Raw genomic sequence first — 21,945 nt, 5'->3', positions numbered from 1 at the left:
ACGCTAGATAACTTGACATTATCAAAGTAAAAAAACATTCAATCACACTATAGTCGGTTCAAAGAAAGAAGACAATGCATAACTTATTCTTTCAATATTAATTAGACAGTGTATATACAATGTCAGTCTGCACACAAAAAACTATCAAAATTAATATAGATCTTCCTTGATGATAACTGAAATAAAAAATTTGTGCGATAATTGAATACTTTATATTAGGTGTGTATACATAAATGTTGGCGTTAGTTACGTTTTACACTCATTATTCTCAGTGAAAAACGCATCCAAGAAAGACCACGTGGAGGTCGCCAACCCCTTTCTCGCATTAAGAGAACATAAAAGTACTTATCGACAATATTTAAAAAAAATATACAGAATGAATATATAAAAATATAAATAATTTATGAAAGACAGAGTGTGAAAGTTTCTTGTAATCATAGCATATATGTGATTTTAAGCTTAAAGAATATGTGAAGATAATGTATACAAATATGAAACTTAACATAATCAAAGCAAATACTTTTATTATTATATAAAACGTTCCAGTAAGATACAGTTTAAATAAATAAACTATACTAAGACTATAATTTTTTCTTATAATATTAGAAGAAAAGTATAATAATAACCAAGCTCTTGGGTACAACAGTACTACACTGGTGTATGAGCATTCGTTAATTCATTACTCTGCAACCCACTATGAGCAAAATAAACAATATTTAGTTTAAGATATTATACAAAAACATTTATATCATAGAGGAATAAGAGCGTTTAATATTGTAATACATACCAAGTTTTCTTTATTTTATAGCTGGGTTTGATTTGAATATTATCATTAGCACCAATAACACATTGAATTCAATTCCATTCCAAAGAATAAAATATAATGAAAACATGGCACTACTGTCTCTCTATATTATTTAGAAAGATGAATCATTGAACGAATTTAATATATTTAAAAAACAAATTTATAATTATTTAACATTATTTAAAGACACAATTAAACCATAGTTGAACAATAGACTTAATAAACATATGTGAACAATAGAATTATAAAAATTGTAATTTTTGTATCTGTATTCATAATAATATCATATATGTCAATCACTTTCCTTCTCAATGATAACATACAATAGCTCTGTCCTCATAATTTTTGGTAGAACAAATAAAAGTGAATATGTAATTAACAAATTTTAAAAACACTTAAAGCTTATAGTACAAAGAAGGGATAACTTAATGGTTTTTCTCATCTTCATAATATCATAAAAGTTTTTTATTTCCTTTCATTTAAGTGTAAGGACTGACTTTTACTAAAACCGGAAAGAATAACATTTTATATATATTTTTGTAATTGAAAAAAAAAGAGTTAAAAAATGTAATACATACCATGTTTTCATTACTTTATAGTTGTGTTTGTTTTGAATAGTATCATTAGCACCAATAACACATTGACTTCAGTTTCATTCCAAAGAATAAAGTATAATGGAAAACATCCAACATCTATCTCCTGTATGATTTGGAAAAATAAATTAAAGTGAATGTACTTAACTTAATTTAAAGACACAATTAAAACATAGTCGCACGATAGACTTGATAAAATATGTGAACAAAAGAATTATAAAAAGTGTTGCATATAAATTGATTTTTAAATTTTACAACTGTTTGTGAGAATAAAAATATCAAAAAAAGTCAATTACATTCCATCTCAATGAAAACATCCCATAGATCTCCCATAATATTTTATGGTAAATCAAATAAAAATGAATGTAATAAATAAATTTTAAAAACACATTCAAAGCATACATTGTACAAAGAAAATAATTTACACAAATGGTAAAACTTACTGGGTTTACTTATTTTTATAATATCACATAAGTTTTCATTACCATTAATTTCCTTTCGTCCTAGTGTAACACCTGATACTATAAGACTTATTTATATAAACCAAAAATATAACATTCAATATATATAATTGAAAGAATGAGTTGAAAAATGTATAGCATACCATGTTTTCTTTAGTTTATAGTTGTGTTTGTTTTGAATAGTATCATTAGCACCAATAACACATTGAATTAAATTCCATTCCAAAGAATAAAGTGCAATGAAAACATTAAACAGCTCTGTCCCTATATTATTTGGAAAAATTAATCAAATTGAACGTATTTAACATAATTTAGACACAAATTAAATCATAGTAGAACGATAAACTTAATGAACATATGTGAACAAAAGCATTAAAAAAAGTGTTCCATATAATTTGATTCTTAAATTTTACAACTGTATGTGATAATAAAAATATCAGTAAAGTCAATCAAATTCCTCTTCAATCAAAAAAACCCATAGCTCTCTCCCAATATTTTATGGTAAATCAAATAAAAATGAATGTGTAATAAACAAATTTTAAAAACACATATTGTATGGAGAAGGTATAACATACTGGTTCTTCTTATTTCCATAATATCATATTAGTTTTCATTTCCTTTTATCTAAGTATAAGGACTGTTACTGTAGACTTTTTTACTAAAACCGGAAAAAATAACATTAAATATATATAATTGAAAGAAAGAGTTAAAAAATGTAATACATACCATATTTTCTTTATTTTATAGCTGTATTAGTTTTTAATAGTATCATTAGCACCAATAACACATTGAATTCAATTCCATTCCAAAGAATAAAGTATAATGAAAACATACAACAGACATCTCCCTATATTATGTGGAAATATAAATCAAATTGCATGTATTTAAAACAAATATGTAATTATATAACATAATTTAAAGACACAATATCAATGAAAACATCCAATAGCTATCTTCTAATATTTTTTAGTAAAACATATAAAAATAAATGTGTAATTAATAAATATATTAAAAACACATTTAAAGCATATTGTATGTAGAAGGTAAAAATCACAATTGATTCATAGTCGAACGATCGACTTAATAAACATATGTGTGATCATTAGAATTATAAAAAGTATTGCATATAATTTGATTTTTAATTTTTATAACTGTAATAATAAAAAAATAATTTACAAAAAAAAAAAACTTATTGGAATTTATTATTTTTATAATATCACATAAAAGGTTTCATTTCCTTACATATAATTGTAAGGACTGATACTATAAGACTCATTTTATAAAACAATTTTAAAATATATCACATACCATGTTTTCTTCATTTTATAGCTATGTATGCATTTTACAATATCATTACAGCCTTTCACATTAAATCAAACTGGTAAACACAATATATTTTATATATTGTATTAATATATAATATAATATATTGCATAGATTGCAGGTATATGTAATGAAAACATCCGATTAACTGTATCTCCTCATATTTTTCGGTAAAACAAAAGCTCTGACTTATTATTTTTCTGGTAAAGCAAATTAAAATTAATGTAACTATCAAATTTTAAAAAACACATTTAAAGCGTATAAAGTATAAGGAAAATAATCTACAAAAATGTAAAACTCTCTGCGTTTTATTGTTTTATAATATCATAAATATTTAATTTCCTTTAATCCAAGTGTAAGGACTGATTCTGTAGGATTATTCTACTAAAACCAGAAAAAATAACATTCTATACATATGTAATAGAAAGAAGGAGTTAAAAAATGTATTACATACCATATTTTCATTATTTTACAGGTGTGTACGTTTCAAATAGTATTATTAACACTAATAACACATTGAATTCAATTCCATTCCAAAGAAAAAAAGTAAAATGAAAACATACAACAGCTATATATCCCTATATTATTTGGAAAAATAAATCAAATTTAATGTATTCAACATATTTAAAAAACAAATTTATAATTATTTAACATTATTTAAAGCAACAATTAAATCATAGTTTAACGATAGATTTAATAATCATATGTGTGATCAATATTATATTTCATTTTTATAAAAATATCATTAATGTCAATCAAATTCTTTTTTATTTTTTGGTAAAACAAATAAAAATTAATGTACATATATAGCATATATTACGAAGAAGGCTAAACTTACTGGTTTTTCTTACCTTCATAATATCATAGAAATTTTCATTTCCTTTCGTCCAAGTGTAACGGCTGATACTGTAAGACTCATTACTAAAACTGAAAAAAGTAACATTCAATATGTAGTCGAACGTAGAAGTTGTAAAATGTAACTCATACCAAATTTTCTTTATTTTATGGCTGTGTACGTTTTATCGTTATTTACGTTAGTATCATTAGCACCGACGACACGTTGAATCAAATTGCATTCGAATGAAAAAAGTAAAACGAAATCATACAACAGCTATCTCCCTACATCGTTTGGCAAAACAAATGGTATTAAACGTATTTAACACTTATAAAAAACAAATTATAATTTAAACGTAATACGTACCATGTTTTCTTCATTTTATAATTCGTTTAGTAATATCATTAAACTCTTTCGCATCAAATCAATATATGAAATGAAACCATCCGATTTTTCGGTTATACAAATCGAATATTAAATAATACGATTAATGCGATGAACTAATAAAACGCACTCACAAAAAAACGTTTGAAACGAAAAAAAAAACGGACGCGACGGAAAATAAATAAAAAAGGAACCGCGAACGGCATCAACAATTTCGTCGATAAGATACGGAGGCGGTAGTTGATAACAAACGACGGCGGCGAAAATCGGACGCGACGGACGGAAAAAAAAACAGATTCCGCGAGAGCGGAAGTGACGGCGCTAACGATCGTCGACGGCGGCGGAAATTCTGCAAAGAATGCCGGCAGCGGTGGCCCGGAATCGAGGTCTGTACCAACGGAGGACCTATCGGGACCTACACCTACAGCCTACCGACCTATCGAGTTGGAATCAAATAGGACAATTTGGGCATTTAAACAGTTTAACGGGGAGATAAGGTAGTGCCACGATCGTCAATTGGTGACGTCACGTGCGAGCGAAACGTCACGACGGTGCGAGAGGCACAGGTACAGAACGCTCCGATTGGGCTGGTGCTTAGTCGAGAAAATCTTGGATTTTCATCCGGTCGCATCGGAAAAACGGTGGGTCGGAAAATCAAACGGACCCCTGAAATGGAAAGAAGAGACAAAAGTCTACGGGAAACGGTCAACGGAGAAACGAAAAAGCCTCCGCGGGATTTAAAAATTTTTCCGACTAATCACCGATCGGGGAATTATTTTAATACAATAGATTTAAATTTAAATAATTATATAATAAATTAAATATTTGTAACTATAAGTAACACCTATATCTCTAAACCTATCTCTATCTCCAAGCATGTCTTATACTTTTGTTGCATTTGTACGTGGTGAAGATAATAATAATGTAATATTTAATGACACAGGAGATGAAGTGTTTTGCAAACTGCAAGGTAATTTTAATTACTATATATTACTTTAAAATTCTCAATTAAAAGCTACCCTTATTATTTTTAAATTTATTGTCTTTGAAAATTTTAATTGTTGTATAGATAATTAAACCAACTCAATTTTATAATTTTTTTCTTGTAGAACTTAATGCAGATTACAATATACAACAATTTGTATTGACAAATGATCTTACAGAAAATGGAATTGATATTCCTTTAAACACTGTTGAACAGTCAACTATTGTCAATGACAATGTAATTGTTAGCGATATAAATAAATCTTCAAATATTTCAGCTGTTTCAAAAACTGATGAAAATGATGTAAAATTCAACATTAATAATATTTTTGTATGGAACACAACTAGGCCTAGACCAACTGACCTTGAGGCAACTGAATGTTTTATTAAAATTGTTAAAAATGATGAAATATAAACTTTGTTAAAAGATAAGAAAACCCCTAAAATCAAAGTTTGGCAAAAAGTTTATGAGGATATGTTAAAAAAAGGTTATCGTGTAGCTGATACAGCTAAAGGTGATTTTAAATGTAATCAAAAGTGGCACAACCTAGAAAAAAATTACAGTTACTTTATTACAAATGCAGGTCCCAAAGCAACAGGTAAACGTCGTAAAGATACACCACCATATTATGACTTATTACATTCTATACTTGCTATTAAACATACTATTAAGCCAACTATTGTACTAGATACTTTAAATATAAATTCTCTTCAAAATACAGTTGATGCATTTGAAGACACAGCTGAATGTGAAGAGGAAAATTTAGAATGTTCTAGTTCATTTGATGAACCACCAACAAAACGATTTAAAAATGTCAAGAAAAGTACAAAACCTCCAAATCCAATTTTATTAGAAATACAAAGGCAGCATAAAGAAGACATGGAAGTTCAAAAACAGTTTATGGATCTCAACCGTCAAATTATAGCTGAACAAAGAGAACAAAACAAAACTCTATCTCAACTTATTAATTATTTTATAAGTAAAAAATAATTTCTGTTATACTTTTGATGTATATATGTAAAATGTTAAAGAGAAAAAAAGGCTACAAAAGTGTGTTCCTATAATAAATAGATATCTATAAGTATATTATTAACTGATTTTATTGACTATGATAAATATGTTACATAAGAAGACTTTAACTAAATTATGTTTCTATTATCTTTAGAGAAATCCATGTTATTTGTTTTTATTAGTTCATATTAAATTTGTTAGTAAATTTCAAGATTAAGATTTCAGTATTAATTTGTTATTGTTATTTTCATATTTAGAAGTTTTTATTTTTGTTTTAAGGTAAGAAGTATTATACATTTTTTTTTCACATCTGTTTATGAATTTAAAAATTCTTATACTTTATTAGTATTGTTTTATTGTTATTTTCAAACTTAAGAAATTTGAATAAGATGTTATAAGATAAAGAGTATTATAATTTATTTTTACCATATTTGCAATAAAAATTATTAAAACAGAATTAGAAAATATTAGTATTAAAATCAAAAATAACAACACAAATATGTGTTAGGTGAGTGAACTGTCCTTATAATTTTGACAAAATAATAAATCATAAATATAAATTTTAATAAATAGAATTATTCATATTAAACAATAGGTACTAATAAATTAAGTAAGTCTTGTCTTTTATTCTCTCCTTGATTGCACTTCTAAACAATTTCTGTTAAAATTTTGCTGGGCATTGACAATACTGCTTTCGTCATTGATACATTCATCCAAAAAATCTAAATTTAATAAACAAAAATTGTGTAGGACACAGCATGCTAATATAATCATAGAAGCCATCTTCAGATTAGAAGTATCAATGAATAATAATCTTCTCCATCGACCTTTTAGTAAACCAAATGTATTTTCAATTGGTACTCTTGTTTTACTGTGTTTAGTAATTTTTTATGCCTGATGCTTAGATTTCCATAGTTTTTAAATGGAGTTACAAGCCAACTTCTATTTGAATATGCTAAATCACTAAGCAAATGATACTTAAAGTAAAATAAAGCATTTGGTCCATGGCTTAAAATGTTCATAGCTAATGCACTGTTTGAAAATACCCTAAAATCATGAAGTTGACCAGAAAATCCTATATTGACATTGGTGAATAAGTATTTTGATGTACAGACACCTAAAAAATAACAACATTTGAAAAAGTTGTACATTATAATATAAAATTAAATATAATTTTTACCTTGTAATATAATGGATTTATTTAATTTTCTATCCGTATAACAATTCTGATGATCTATAGGTGTCTTAATACATATATGTGATCCATCAATAGCCCCAATAACATCTGTTTAATATAATAATGTCTTAGGTTTATTTCAAAAACTAATAAAATTTAAATTAAATATTTCTGTAGTAATAATAATAGAAAATAACCAGGAAATCCAGATCAAGTTTTAAATTATTCAGCTATAACTAAAGCTTCTTGAATGTTAGGCAATGTAATCAGTTTAGGAGATAAATGGCATAATTTTATAATTACTTGATTTGTAACATTTTTAACAGTTAATTTGGCAACATTAAAAAATTCTGCTATAGAAAACATTGATCCAGGTTTTGCCAAATACCATAATGTCATAAGAATCTAAAATTCAAAAATGTGTTATTAAAATAAATCCAAAATATTTAAATGCTATGTAAAAATATACAATGTCTCATCGAGATTTACATGTAGCGATATCTCATGTGTTTAGAGAAATAAAATATTAATTAAATATTTAAATAACATTCTGGTAAATAAAAAAAAGGACTGAAAAAAATGGGAATGATATCTCATTGATTATGTAATCAGTATTCATATCAGTAAACATTTTCCACCAAACAATTATTTACCGTTTTGGCGAATTATTAAGCAAGTAGCAAACAACTGCTATAGTACGGCCAGCGAAACTAGAAGCTTGACGGTTACGCGCCCTAGTGACCGTTTTCGTGTAAACCAGGGGTTCTATATATTTTGGTTGTTTGTACAGCTGCGTTGTTTTTCGAAATGAATATAGTGAATATGTTATATAGTAGTCCGGCTCACGAAAAGTGGTTCTCATTCTATTGTAAATAATCAGTAAAATGCGTTGCTACGTTGTGTTTAAGAATATATGATAAGCACGCGTATCGTACGAGTAGCTGTGAAACAGGTCTATACAACAAGTGTAAATGTGTTTGAAATTGTTTTACGCGGGAAATCATTCTTCGTAGCCCTAATGAAAAACGGCCACTAGGGCGCGTGGCCGTCAAGCTTCTAGTTTCGCTGGCCGCACTATAATATTGCAGAAAACTGTTTACTACAAATTAACTCGCCAAAACGCGCTTATTTATTGAGCTTTCTGATATATTTTATCTATCTAACCAATGATAATGAAGAAACAAATCTACCAACTTTAACAGGTATAATATTAATTTCAAATGTTTGTTTAAATGCTATAATATAAATTAACATTAATGTTAGAATACATTTTTTTTAAATTAATTAAACAACATATCAATTGTTTTTATGGTTGTGGTAAATACAATATCATGGTCAAGCAATTTGATTTTAAGGAACCAATTTACCAGTTACTGTGTCTACTAATATATTAGGTTTGTATATTATATGAAATTCAAATAAATTTTGTTATAGGTAATATTTTGAATATGTAAAATAATTCAACTGTTTGTGTATTTTCAGATGAAATTGTTGGTGTAATGTCCTTTGACAGGTCTAAAATATGGCTTAACATTTTATATCTACGCCTAAAGTCACAGGTATTGATGATTATATTTTTTTTTAGATTTGAATTATTATTATTAACACTTCTCAATGGTAATGTATAAATATAAGATTAAATAATTATGTGATTATATTTTATTTTTTTTTTTTTTTTGTTATTTAATAAATTTGTTCTTCTTTAACTTAAATTAAGTTAATTAAATTTATTTTTAGGAAGAAAAAAGTCCACTTCAAGCATATTGAAAAATATATGTATTAGACGAAGGGTGGATTTGACTCCTAGAAAGGGACGTTTATATGATGCCCTTAAAGAAGCTAAGAAGAACTCTTTATTTAATTATCGGTATAGTGCCTTCAGAACACGTTTGAAAATAGCTGTAAAGTATATGAATGATCATAGAAATCCTATTACTTGTAAATTTATTGAATCGCAAATAAGAACACAAATGACATAGTCAAAAGGCAGATGTTTTACATTTGACGATAAAGTATTTACTCTTTCACTATTTAAGCAAAGTGAAAAAGCTTATAGGTTCTTACAAAAAGTTTTTGCTTTACCATCTAGAAGTACATTAGTGAGTTTACTACAAAAAATCCCATTTGAAACCGAAATAAACAAAAAAATATTTTACCACCTCAAAAAAACTGTAGGCAAAATAAAAAAACTCAATAGATAAATATTGTATAGTAATTTTTGATGAAATATCGTTATCTGCAGGACCCCAGTATGTGCTACATTTAGATAGAGTCATAGGTTTTGAAAATCTTGGTAATAATAAATCAAAACCGTTTTTTTGCTGATTAAGCATTGACATTTATAGTTAGAGGAATTTGCAAAAAAAAAAATCGAACAACCTGTTGCTTTTATGTTCACCAATAATTCATTGAAAACACCCGATCTTGTAGTTGTCATAAAAGAAGTTATCCAAGCAGTTCAATCAACTGGACTTATAGTAACTGCATAACTTTGAAATCAAGCATCTACTAATGTGGCAGCTATTAATAATTTAAAAATGGAAACAAAGGAAAAATATTTAAGACTCGGTAAAGGAAATCAGTTGTTTGGTTTGGAAATAGGTGACCAAGAAATTGTACCACTTTCCGATTCTCCTCATCTACTGAAGTGTATGCGTAACAACTTAATAACAAAACATTTGATGTTCACTGATAATGGAATAAAACGAGTAGCAAAATGGAAACATCTTATTAAATTATATGAATCGGATAAAACAGTCAGTAATTGGTGATCGTATTAATCCTAAATTAACATATATATGTTACAAAATTGAAAAAAAATGAAATTTGTACACGCTACGTAAGTTTTTAGTCAATGAGTTGGTTCCATAATGAAACTTCTCGCTACATGGTCAAGTAAGTTTAAATTTTTATTATATTTAATTTCTGTTCAAATAGTATTTATCTTTATTAATTTTTTTAATAGGGAATTCAACAATCGAACAACTTGATCCATCTGCAGTAGACCCTGCTGTCTTTTGTCTTTTTATGGACAAACTTTTTGACAGTGTAAATGGAAGTATGGCTTTACCAAAAATTGGAAAAGATTTAAGGAGTGCAGTGACAAAAACTTCTTACCATTGGGATTTTTGGAAGGGAGCTTTAAAAATATTAGAAAGTATGAAGTTCAACAGCAAACAAAATAAAATTATTTCTATTAAAAATTAGATACAAACATTAAAAGGTATAATGTATTTATTTAAAAAATTATTATCCAATGGATTTGACTTCATAGTTCTAAGAAATCTAAATCAGGACCCATTTGAAAACTTTTTGCTCAATTAGGAGTCACGGCTTGAGAAATATAAGTCCTACTTATGCAGGTTATATATCATCTTTTAAATAACTTTTAATAAGTAACCTAACAACAAAACATTCTGTTGGAGCTAATTGTGAAATAGATGGTTCTGAAGAAATGTTAGATAGTGTCGCGTCCCGCGTAGTCACACGGTAAAACACATCACAAGGAGGTTCCCATGCACATCAAAAACCACAACTATAGATTATTGAGCTCATGTGGTTATTACACTAGATATTGTAATAAGAAGTTGGAATATCGAAATCACAGGCATGGACGAATAAAAGAGTTCACATAAACGTTTTTTATGGGAAATTAAACTAAATTAAAATAAATAGTTGATCGAACGTTATAAATGTTATAACACCAAACATTAATCACATTTTATGGGAAATTAAATTAAATTAAAATGAAATGAATAGTAATCAAAAACCACATCCTGGATCTTGTAATAAGTATGGGCCGGTCAAGAGATAGTACACGCATGCAGAATCAATAGAGAATTATCATATTTTAGAGCGCACACACCGAATCAATAACGACTCATCACATTTATCATATTTTATTATCTTATTTCATTTACACACACACACTTGGGATTTTACACACACACATGCCATATCACATATAAAAGGGACCCGAAAACAAGGGCATATCAGACGAGTCTTGTCTATGCTGCACTGAGCACCTTCACGTCAGTGTATGTTATGGTCTGGACTTAGAAATATTTCCAATTATTTTATAAGTTACAATTGTTAGGATTTAAATAATTTCTATCACTAGAATATTTACAGAATTTTGTAGTTAGGATAATTTTTATAAGTTAAATAAATTTAATTATTTTAAAAAGAAGTCTTAATTATTCCTGGCTACACTTCCACTCAAGCGTTGACTGAGACGTTGTAACTGAATTAACGGATCAAACGGTTGGCACGTAACAATAGTCTAAAAGAATTTGTTTTATTAAATGATTTTGATGAAATTGTAGAAAATATAAAAATATAAAAATAGATCATACACCAATTTTTGAATCTTATTTCAATACATATACCAGTTAATCCAAACATGCAAAATAATATTATATCATATGTTACAGGTTGGATCATAAAAAATAAAATAAAACAATTTTTAAACAAGTGTAAAATTTGTTAATATTAATTAACTTTAAATACTTATTTAAATGAACATAATTTTATAAATATTTTTAAGTATGAAAAATGCAAATTAAATTATCCTACTTCAGAAACTACTTATTTATACAGTTTAGCTAATCATTTTTTTAATATACATATATCTCACTTGATTGCAAAACCTAATTTAAAAGCAAATTTAATCATAATAATGAAAAAAATATATTAATATTCAATCATTATTGTGTCCAAAACATAACTTACGAGGACAAAATTAATTTTTAAATACTACTGTACGGCTACTAATTTTTTCATTTATTAAGGAAATTAACTATATTTTAAATAAAGGTAAACAAAAATCAAAAGTCAATGAATAAAATAAAAATGTTAGCTTTAAAATAAAATCAAACTTATAAATATAAATCAAAAAAAAATAGGAATCATGAAATCTGGTGGAAAGTAGTAATTATATTTATTACTAGCCGACCCATCACAGCTTCGCCCGTGAACTCCGTTAATTTTTTATTCAAATATTATTGTTTAATGTGATCGGCAAGTAAATATAAAAAACGGTTAATGAAAACGGATTGAAATTTTTCTAGCGTTATAAATGATAAAAATAAAAAAAAAATAATTTATGGTTGATAAAGAATTGAAGTTGATGAAGAAAAAAAAAGAAAAAGAAGAATTAAAATAAGAATTTTATAAGACTTCTGAGTTATGATGTTTTTTGTTATATTTTCTGTTGAAATTAAAATCATAAGATGATTCGGGTCCCCAGTTCGAGAAAATGCCACGTATAATTGCCCATGCGAAAAGCACTCTGTACGAAGATATACGCCAACGTACTTGAATGTTTGACCTTGCGCTTTATTTATGGTAATGGCAAAAGAAACTTTAACCGGGGATTGAAGTCGTTTGAAAGAAAACGGCAAGTCAGAGGGAATCACGGGAATTCTTGGAATAAATGTAATTTCTCCTTTCGCTGGCCCTGTAAGAATTACGGTTTCTATAATATTATTTTGCAACGATTTTTTTTGTAATCTTGTACCGTTACGTAAGTTCGGTGGTTGATGATTACGTAATAATGTAATTGGAGCACCAATTTTTAATTTTAGCTTATAAGGAGGAAATCCCGAAGGAGAAAAAGAATTGAGAAATTCTTGTGGATAATGAATAGCATCATCTGTTGATGTAACTGTATCAATAGAGAGATATTCACGTGAGTGTCCATCGAATTTTAGAAGGATGATATCATTAATTTCTCCTGCTGTTACATTTCTCGGAGAGATAATAGCTCTTTCACATAACCACTGATAAGATTTATTTGAGAGATTAAAAATGTCAGCATAAACTGTAGAAATCAACTCTTCCACGTTATTGACCACCCGTCCAATCGTGTGATTGACAGAAATGTAACCATTTTCATTTTCTAAAGTTCCATTTCCAATTTTCAACAACTGTGCTGGAAAAATATCGTCCCCTCCGCATAAATGAAATCTCATGTTTGTTTGCAAATAAATCTAGTAATGATAACTTGTAAGGTTTGACGGAAATCACCAGCGAAAACAAATGTTATGCCACCCATTAACTTATTATTACACCTAAGATCTTTTAATGTTCGATCAATTTATTCGATATGTGATCTGTGACTCATTGTACACTCATCCCACACAACGAATGAGGTTTCTTGAAGAATTTTTTCCAAGAGGGCCATTTTTACGAATCGGACAAACGTATTCTGTATCAAATAATACATTTAACGGTAACTTGAAAGTCGAGTGAGCAGTTCTGCTGCCACTAAGGAGAGTTGCTGCTATACCAGATGAAGCTACTGCTAATGCAACTTTACCTGAGGATCTAATTTGAGCCAACAACAAATTAGTTAGGAATGTTTTTCCTTTACCACCCGGAGAATCTAAAAAAAAAACTCTTCCTTGATGATTCATTACGCTTTATGTAATAACATTAAAAGCATATTTTTGATCATTTACTAATTTTGGTAAATTGATTTCTACAAATTCTTGTAATCGGTTATTATCATAAGAACGCAAAATTGAGAATTCAAAAGGATCAGATGCATTTTCATTTCGAACAAGTGAGTTCATTCCAAATTCAGTTAAATAATTTTCAGACAGACAAACAACTTTATCTTCTATTTCAATCAAGCCTCTATTAAATATTTCATCAGAAAAAGTAAATTGCAAGTCATTTAATCGAATGCGATCTGCATGAAGAATATCTTTACAAAAATCATTTCTGAACTGTTCCCACAAAGATTGAGGTTCAGACGGTTGGCAGAAAACTATGATTATTGCGAATAATTCTCTTAATTTTGAAGGACTTTCTGAAAGAGTTGCCTCCGCTAGAGCATTTTTCCATTGCTCGTCATTTTCTAAAAGCCCAAGAGCAAAACAGGTTGCTTTAAAAGTCGCGTGAATGACTCCATCAAATACCTTCAAGCTTTCAAATGAAGTAGAACCTTGTACATAATTTAGTAACAATCTTAAATGGAAGCACTCACTTTGATTTGAGTGAATCGTGTAAATTCTACCAATGGTAGTGTCCATTTTTATTCCTGGCCAACCTAGAACATCTTTTCTCCGTCTTCTCTTTAACCAGCCTCTGCTATCATCCCAGTTATAATAAGAAGGAACTTCATGATAGAACAGTGTTTTCGCAAAATCATCATGTGAACACAGTTCGAAAAATGCAGTTAGTGTCGTTTTTCTTGGATTTTCAATAACTTGATGAAGATTATTAGCATTAAAGAAAACATGCTGTCCATTTTCTAAATGAACAGCCAAGTGCTGAATTGTTGGATCTCTATCATGGATTTCAAAATTGAAAATTCTCCAAAACGCTTCAAAAGTACATATGTATCGACCATTCAAATAATTTGTAATCTCATTGTTTTCACGATTAACAGAAAAAGTAGCTCTATCTGATCCTTTATTAATATATTTACATATGTATTTTATCGCTTTAACCAAATGACAGTATTCTACGTTAATATGCACATGATATACGATATCATTTGAAACAGAGTATTATAGCGTCTAGAATTATCAAAGAAATGTTTTGATAGAGGGTGAGAATTATCAATTAAACTTTTAATTAGGTCTGGAAGATCCTCAAATTGGTGTAAAATAACTGTACCGTCAGCGCAGCAAAGTCCATGGGTTTCATCTTTCCATTTTTTTGCATGGCACTTAGGACATTATATAGTCATTTGAAGCGCTTTAATATTTAAATAATCAATCTCGGATTGATAATTAAACGAAGATTTCATACTTCAAGCGTTACGTTGCTCCTGTGCAAGTGTTTGAGAACGTTCTGGTGTGTTATTTTGTTGCTTTCTGATATACATTCGAGTTGCATTGGCAGTTATTCTGCCAATGCGTGCTCTTTGCGCTCTCGGCATGATAATGAATTGGCCACTTACCCGCAGTAGGTATTGCGTATTATATTAGCGATTAACAATGTAGGTATAAAAATAGATAAAATATTATTTGCGGAAAAACTCGTTCGGCGTCAGGCGGATCGTAACACTATTAAATAATAGTGTTGATAAATACTATTTATAATCTATGGTAACACGTTTGTTGGCAAGAATATTATTACATAAGAGTATTTTTTTCGATAACGCAAAACGTGATCGGTATTTTCCATACACTTCTTATAATATTAAAACTTTTATTAATTTCGTCAAATGTTTTTGGACACGCGTGTACTATTGATGAATATCAATTAAATCATTTGATGACCTGTTAGATATCTAACACTATACAAAGGTCAAGTTGCAGGTAGCTGTAAACCCGTGGCCCGCTTACAAAGCCGCTAACACGCGACTCTTCTACAATTGATTTTAATTTTTTATGAATTTTTTTACTGACAAAAGTGGTACTAAAACCTTCAGCAGAGTGTCGAGTTTCAGCCAAAAAAAATTTCAGCCAAATCGGTTCAGTCGTTTTCTCGGTTAGCGCGGTCTAAGAAAAACCCTTACAATTTTATATATAGTATAGATTAATAAGACACTGAATGATAATTAACTATAAAATAACAAAAGCTAAAATAGTTTCTCTTATTAATTGAAATTAAAAAGACTGTTTTTTACCTATTATAAAACTTAAAGTTATAAATTTTTTTTTTTATATATATTTATTTAATTTTGTTTTGACTTGTTAATTTATTGAATGTTAGTTTGTTTTTAATTTTATACCAATGTTATAAAGTTTCATTTTAATGTGAATTTTCTTTGTATATAATATAATTCTCAATGGTTTTGTAGATTGTATTGAGTATGTTATTTTTATTTATTGATTTTGGCAATAAATATATTACTTATTATCCAAATGTATCATGTTTTATTTTATACACTAAACTAAAATTAAGCCAAATATAAAATAGCTTATATTATTAAACCTCATTTTAATCCCTTTACGACCAAAATAAACACGTGTGGTTTTACTAGGAATGTGTACAATATAATTTGAGTAGTATTATAAATACTTTTTAAAAGTGATTTTATATCACTGATTAGATACATACAATTTATTGTAAATTAGATAAAATTGTTATACATATAATATTTTTTTAATTTATTCATTATTTATTATAATAAATATATAGTAACCATTTTTTTTTTTTTAAATTCATCTTAACGTAACTGAAAGCCTTTCTTCCGGAGATATTGCCTTTCGAAATGTCGTATCCTTCTTTATTATATTATTCTTGATTAATTCAAAAAGTTCATAAAACAATTCTGGTGATATTCTAAAATATTTTAAAAACTTTTTTCGCCTCTCAAAAGATCAGGAAAAAGATGGTGATGTTCGCCAAATCTCAGTCTTTTTGTATTATTTCATGTACCCGAAATTTGTGTTTTCGCTTCAATTTTTCTTTTTCTACTTCTTCTTCAGCTTCAACAACTGTAGCCAGAAACAACATTTCTTCTTCAGAATCACTCATCGTTCATTAATATTCAATACAACTTAGAAATCTAGGACTGTACTAAATAAACCAATTATAATGAAAAATAGAACGTTATTAAATCGTTATAGTAAGCGTAACGTATATTAACGTTTATAGTATTTGCCTATATCTTTATAATTATAAATTATTAATTGATAAGAAATGAGCATACAAATATGATAATATGGAAATGAGTTATCATTGATAAAATATTTTATCATGATAAGGTTATGATTAAATGATAATACATGGACCCATATCGTACCGCGCCGCACCGACCGCACTTAATGGACGAACGTCACTCATGAAATCCGCTCCGCACCACGCAGATCGACTGACCTAGTGGACGCGCACCTTAATACAGCATGTGCGAGAAAAACATCGTCTCTGGGACCAGTGAGTGACAGCGTACCACAACCGGGATATTAAATGTCAGCTGGAATCAATTGCAACGCAGGTTCAAGTTTCAGGTAATTGAATAACTTAAAGGATATATATAGTGAATTAATAGAATAATATGTTTAAAGAAATAATACGTTAATAATAAGTTATTATAGCCTATTTATACATAAGTTAAGTTTACGTGGACGCTGTGTTTTATAGGTGGGTATACGCGAATATACTCACGCGAGTATAAATAGAATCTTGCGTTGTCGATGCGGGCTATCACGCGTGTGTTTATTGGAGTACCTACAGACATAACAAATCATACTAGATAAATGATTATTATTTTAGTTAATCAACGTTATCAACTTGTAATACATTGATATTCTTATATATACTACAAACTATTATAAAATAAAATTACATATTTTTTTTAAAAAAGAAAAAAACAATATTTATTAATTTTATTTTTACTGGATGCTTCCGTTTTGCCATGGTACAGCACCGGATCCATTGAAATATAATTTGAAGGTGTCTCTAATGACCTGATCCTGTTCTGTTGCTCTATTAAACGTTCTTGAAGACCTATTTCCTTGGAGTGCCGATTCATTCATAGATTGTTGTAAAGTCGCGGACTGAACTCACTGCCATCACGGCCAATAATTATATTATGGATTAAGCAGATAAATTTCACAATTTTCTCTGCTTTGACAACATAAGTTTCTATAAATTTTCCGAGCAAGCGTCAATTTGCTGTCATAATGCCGAAACCCAATCCACACATCTCCTAGCCCTTGATAGCCTATAGTTAAATACTTTCTCTTCGTGTGATAGATTGCGTCTAGAGTACGGTTTTATTAAATATGATTTTAATGAGTAAACATCGTCTGCAATCATTACAAAGGGCATATCTGTAACAATTCCTTCAATATGATGGCGGCAAATTAGTATGGCAGTTCTTCAAAAATGTAGATAATAAGGAAGCGGAATAAATTCTTCCGTCACTCTGTTTTCCATACCCTCCTACATCCACAAAAACAAATCGACATCGATGATCTGCAATAGCTTATAGCATTATTGAAAAAGTTTTTATAGTTGTAAAACATAGTTCCGCTTTATTCCGGGCATAGAATTCGGATGAGCTTACCATCAAAACATCCAACGACATGAGGAAAATTCCTCCGCTCCTGGAATCCGGTAGTTTCTACTAACATTGTGTGGTCGGGTATAGGCAGGTGTCGCTGAGAAAAATTGTTCTATATTGCATTCACAACTAACGAAGCATATTGACCAACTGTTTAATCATTAAGTCGAAACGTTAAACCCAGGGATCGAAATGATAATCCAGTCGCTAAATACCTAACAAAACAAAACAACAGTTTTAACTTAAATTATAAAATTACGAAATAAAAAAAAATCCAAGAACTAAAAGAGGTGGGTAGTAATAAAAATAAAGCTATAGGAATTTAAAATTTTTAAGTTAAAACCCGGGAACGCGCTCTTCCGTGTATGGGGTGTTAGAAAAGCTACTATAATAGAAATAAAGAAAGAAAAACATACATCATTGTAAAATCAATACATTCATCACTCCGATCAGAATTTTAAACTAATATTACAAATAACTGAGAAATAAAATAAACTTGTTTCTATATTAAAATTAAAAATAAATTTAAAAAAATGTTACGATTGTTTTGTATTTTAGGTGAACGTGTTCATAAAACGTGGGAAAATATCAGGGACACATTTAGAAGCAAACTGAAAACGCATACTGAAACTAAAAATTGTCAAGGAGCATCTGAAATTGTGAAATGTCATTTTTTCAATACCATGATGTTTCTAAAAGATGTTATGATACCCACGGAGAACTCTGGAAATTCGCCTCATACGCATTTTCAAAATGAACTTTCTCCAAATGATTTAAGCATCATCACTAGGACCCGGATTTATATGCTCTAAAAACCTAAGAAATATGTACTATAAAATATGCATTTATGCTCTTATTTTATAGAAATATACCCTGTAAAATAAAAAATATGCACACAAATTGATTAAAAAAAATTTTTATTTCATTATTTTTATATTATGTTCAAATAAATTATACTATATTTTTTTGATTTATTTTTTTAGTTTCAACATTTTGTAATTTCAATCTGAAAAATTTAAATTAAAATATTTTTATTAAATAAATTATGAGCAGGCGCGGATCCAGAAAATTTTGACAGGGGGTGCTCAAAAAAAAAAGATTGTTACACCTTTCTATTTATTTAAATTAATATTTACTATTTGATTTATTGGTGCTAACTTTTTTTTCATACATCAGTATTTATTAAATATAAACTTAAAAATAACAATAATTTCTTACATATATTGTAACTGTAATTTTCTTGGGTGTTTTTCATTGAATTCTTCAATAACTTCCTCTGGAGTAATTTTAATATCCCTATGAATATTAAGAAGCATAAGTCCATTTAATCTATCCTCTCCTATTGTTGATCTTAAATATGTTTTTGTTTGTCGAAGTGAAGAAAATATTCTTTCTGCGGTGCAAGTGGTAACTGGTATAACGCAAATAATTTTTAGCAATTCCTTTATATTAGGATAAAATTCAGATGCATGAGTCAAAGCTTCTATAGCAGTTTTAGGTTTATCTAATTGGGATTTCCAAAATTGTTTCCACAAAGTAACTTCACCTCTAACCTCTTCTATCGAGCCAATTAGATCATCGATATAAAATTTGGCCGATTTAATAATTTTTTCGATATCTGTATCTTCAAGTAGGAAAAATGGTATTAAATATTGTAAATACATAATCGTTTCGTGTCCGTGACCTAAAAATCTATTTTTGATATCTGATATTAAATTATTTAAATTCCGATAACGGAATAACCGATATTATTTATTATTATTATTATTATTATTTTGAAAAATAAGAAATAACATAATTTATAATATAAATTTATTTTTTATCCCAAGGCGACAGGGGGGTGCCCAAGCACCCATAGCCCCCCCTGAATCCGCGCCTGATTATGAGACTAAACGAAAATTAATACATACCAAAAGCATTCGTATTGCATTGTACCACGAATGTTTTTTTCAGGTTTTCAAATGTGAAAGTTCGTCGATTATCAGCCAATACATTTTTGTACCTTGAAAAACTAACTAACTAACTAACCTAACATTAGTAACCTAATACTTTTTTATTTAGTGTACAGTATGAATTGACAGTTAACATTTGTGGATGCTCTTACGTATCGTGTGGAATGCAGTTGGTCATCACATCGTTCCCATGTAATATTAGTTTCCCTCCAATTGTATGATACATAATGCCCAATTGCATTAATGTTTTTGGATTTTGGTATTATGAAATTAATAATACCTCTGAGTGTGAATTTGTTATGTAGCACATTTATTGTTGTTGGAATGTCACTCAAAACGACAGTTAATTCAAAGTCTAATTTTTTTTCCCAACTCAAGACTTTGGAAAACAGGTTCAATGAAAAAATGTTTTCCAAATGTAAAATTTGTTTTAAATTTTGTACATGGTCCGCAACGTGCCAAAAACCATTTTTGACCACGGGATGGTAGAGATAATATAGTAAAGGAACTATTGCTATTACTGATTCATTCATCCTCACGACATTAACAGATTTTGTTATAGAATTAATAAACTTGTATTAACGTTTTGTTGATATTTTGTATCTACTAAAAGCAAACCGAAGGTGGTTTGCGTACTTATGCAATTTCATCAACCCTGTGTTATTTACTATTATAAATTATAACTTTTTAACTTTTTGCTAAATAGACACCAGTCTTGTAAAGTATTCGAATACTTTTTGAAGTATCTATATGCTATTCTGAATACAATTTATTTTTTTTTTATTTTTTAAGTATTTTGATTATTTCTTAATTGTATGTTTACTAAAATTTAAATACTTGTATTAAAATATCATAAAGTATTTTATTAATTTTAATTTATTATTTAAAAAAAAAAATCGATTTTGTTGAAAACTAATATTATGTTTTTGTAAAGTAAAAGTAGGTAGGTAATAGCAATTTTACCACACTAAATACCACATTACATTTTATATAGTTTCTGTTTTGAAATTTTTTAAGAAAACTGAAAATCTAATAAATTTAAAATAGTTCCATATTAATAGTAATATTACCAATTTTTATTATATTTTTTTCATTGAAATTTAATCATTATTAGTTAAATTATATGTGAATGCAGAATTAAATATGTGAACATGTATTTATCTCTAAATAGTCAGATATGTTATAATAATTGTTAAGATTCATGGAAAGTAGTAACATAATAGTTACCTATACTAGTGTACAATACATATATATATATAATATAGCATAAAATTAAAAAAAATACTTGGATTTGTATACAAATAATTTTTTTTTTTAATTTATTTATTTAATTGTTTCAATACACAGGGTATTTTTACAAGCTTATACAATTACAATATATATATATAACTATAATGATAATAATGGATAGTGTTTACAGCAGTATTTACGTTTCTAACAACTAAGGTTT

General features: G+C 28.1%; 1 protein-coding gene and 1 long non-coding RNA gene across 2 annotated transcripts; both read right to left on the bottom strand.

Moving 5' to 3' along the window:
• Positions 1–3,668: 3,668 nt before the first annotated feature.
• On the bottom strand, positions 3,669–4,632 carry LOC112686244. The gene is made up of 3 exons (XR_003148876.1): positions 4,170–4,632; positions 4,034–4,109; positions 3,669–3,760 (listed from the first exon to the last, which is right to left on the bottom strand). It is a non-coding gene; the product is annotated as an uncharacterized LOC112686244 (long non-coding RNA).
• Positions 4,633–19,757: 15,125 nt separating this feature from the next.
• On the bottom strand, positions 19,758–20,207 carry LOC112686255 (52 kDa repressor of the inhibitor of the protein kinase-like). Its single transcript, XM_025558457.1, has one exon. It carries the CDS (start codon positions 20,205–20,207, stop codon positions 19,758–19,760), a length of 450 nt encoding a protein of 149 aa, XP_025414242.1.
• Between the last annotated feature and the right edge of the window lie 1,738 nt (positions 20,208–21,945).

This window comes from Sipha flava, unplaced genomic scaffold, assembly GCF_003268045.1.
Source record: "Sipha flava isolate LNK unplaced genomic scaffold, YSA_version1 302_pilon_pilon, whole genome shotgun sequence".
Taxonomy (NCBI): Eukaryota; Metazoa; Arthropoda; class Insecta; order Hemiptera; family Aphididae; genus Sipha; species Sipha flava.
Note: the sequence above shows the minus strand (reverse complement) of the source record. Positions and strands in the feature narration are given on the sequence as shown.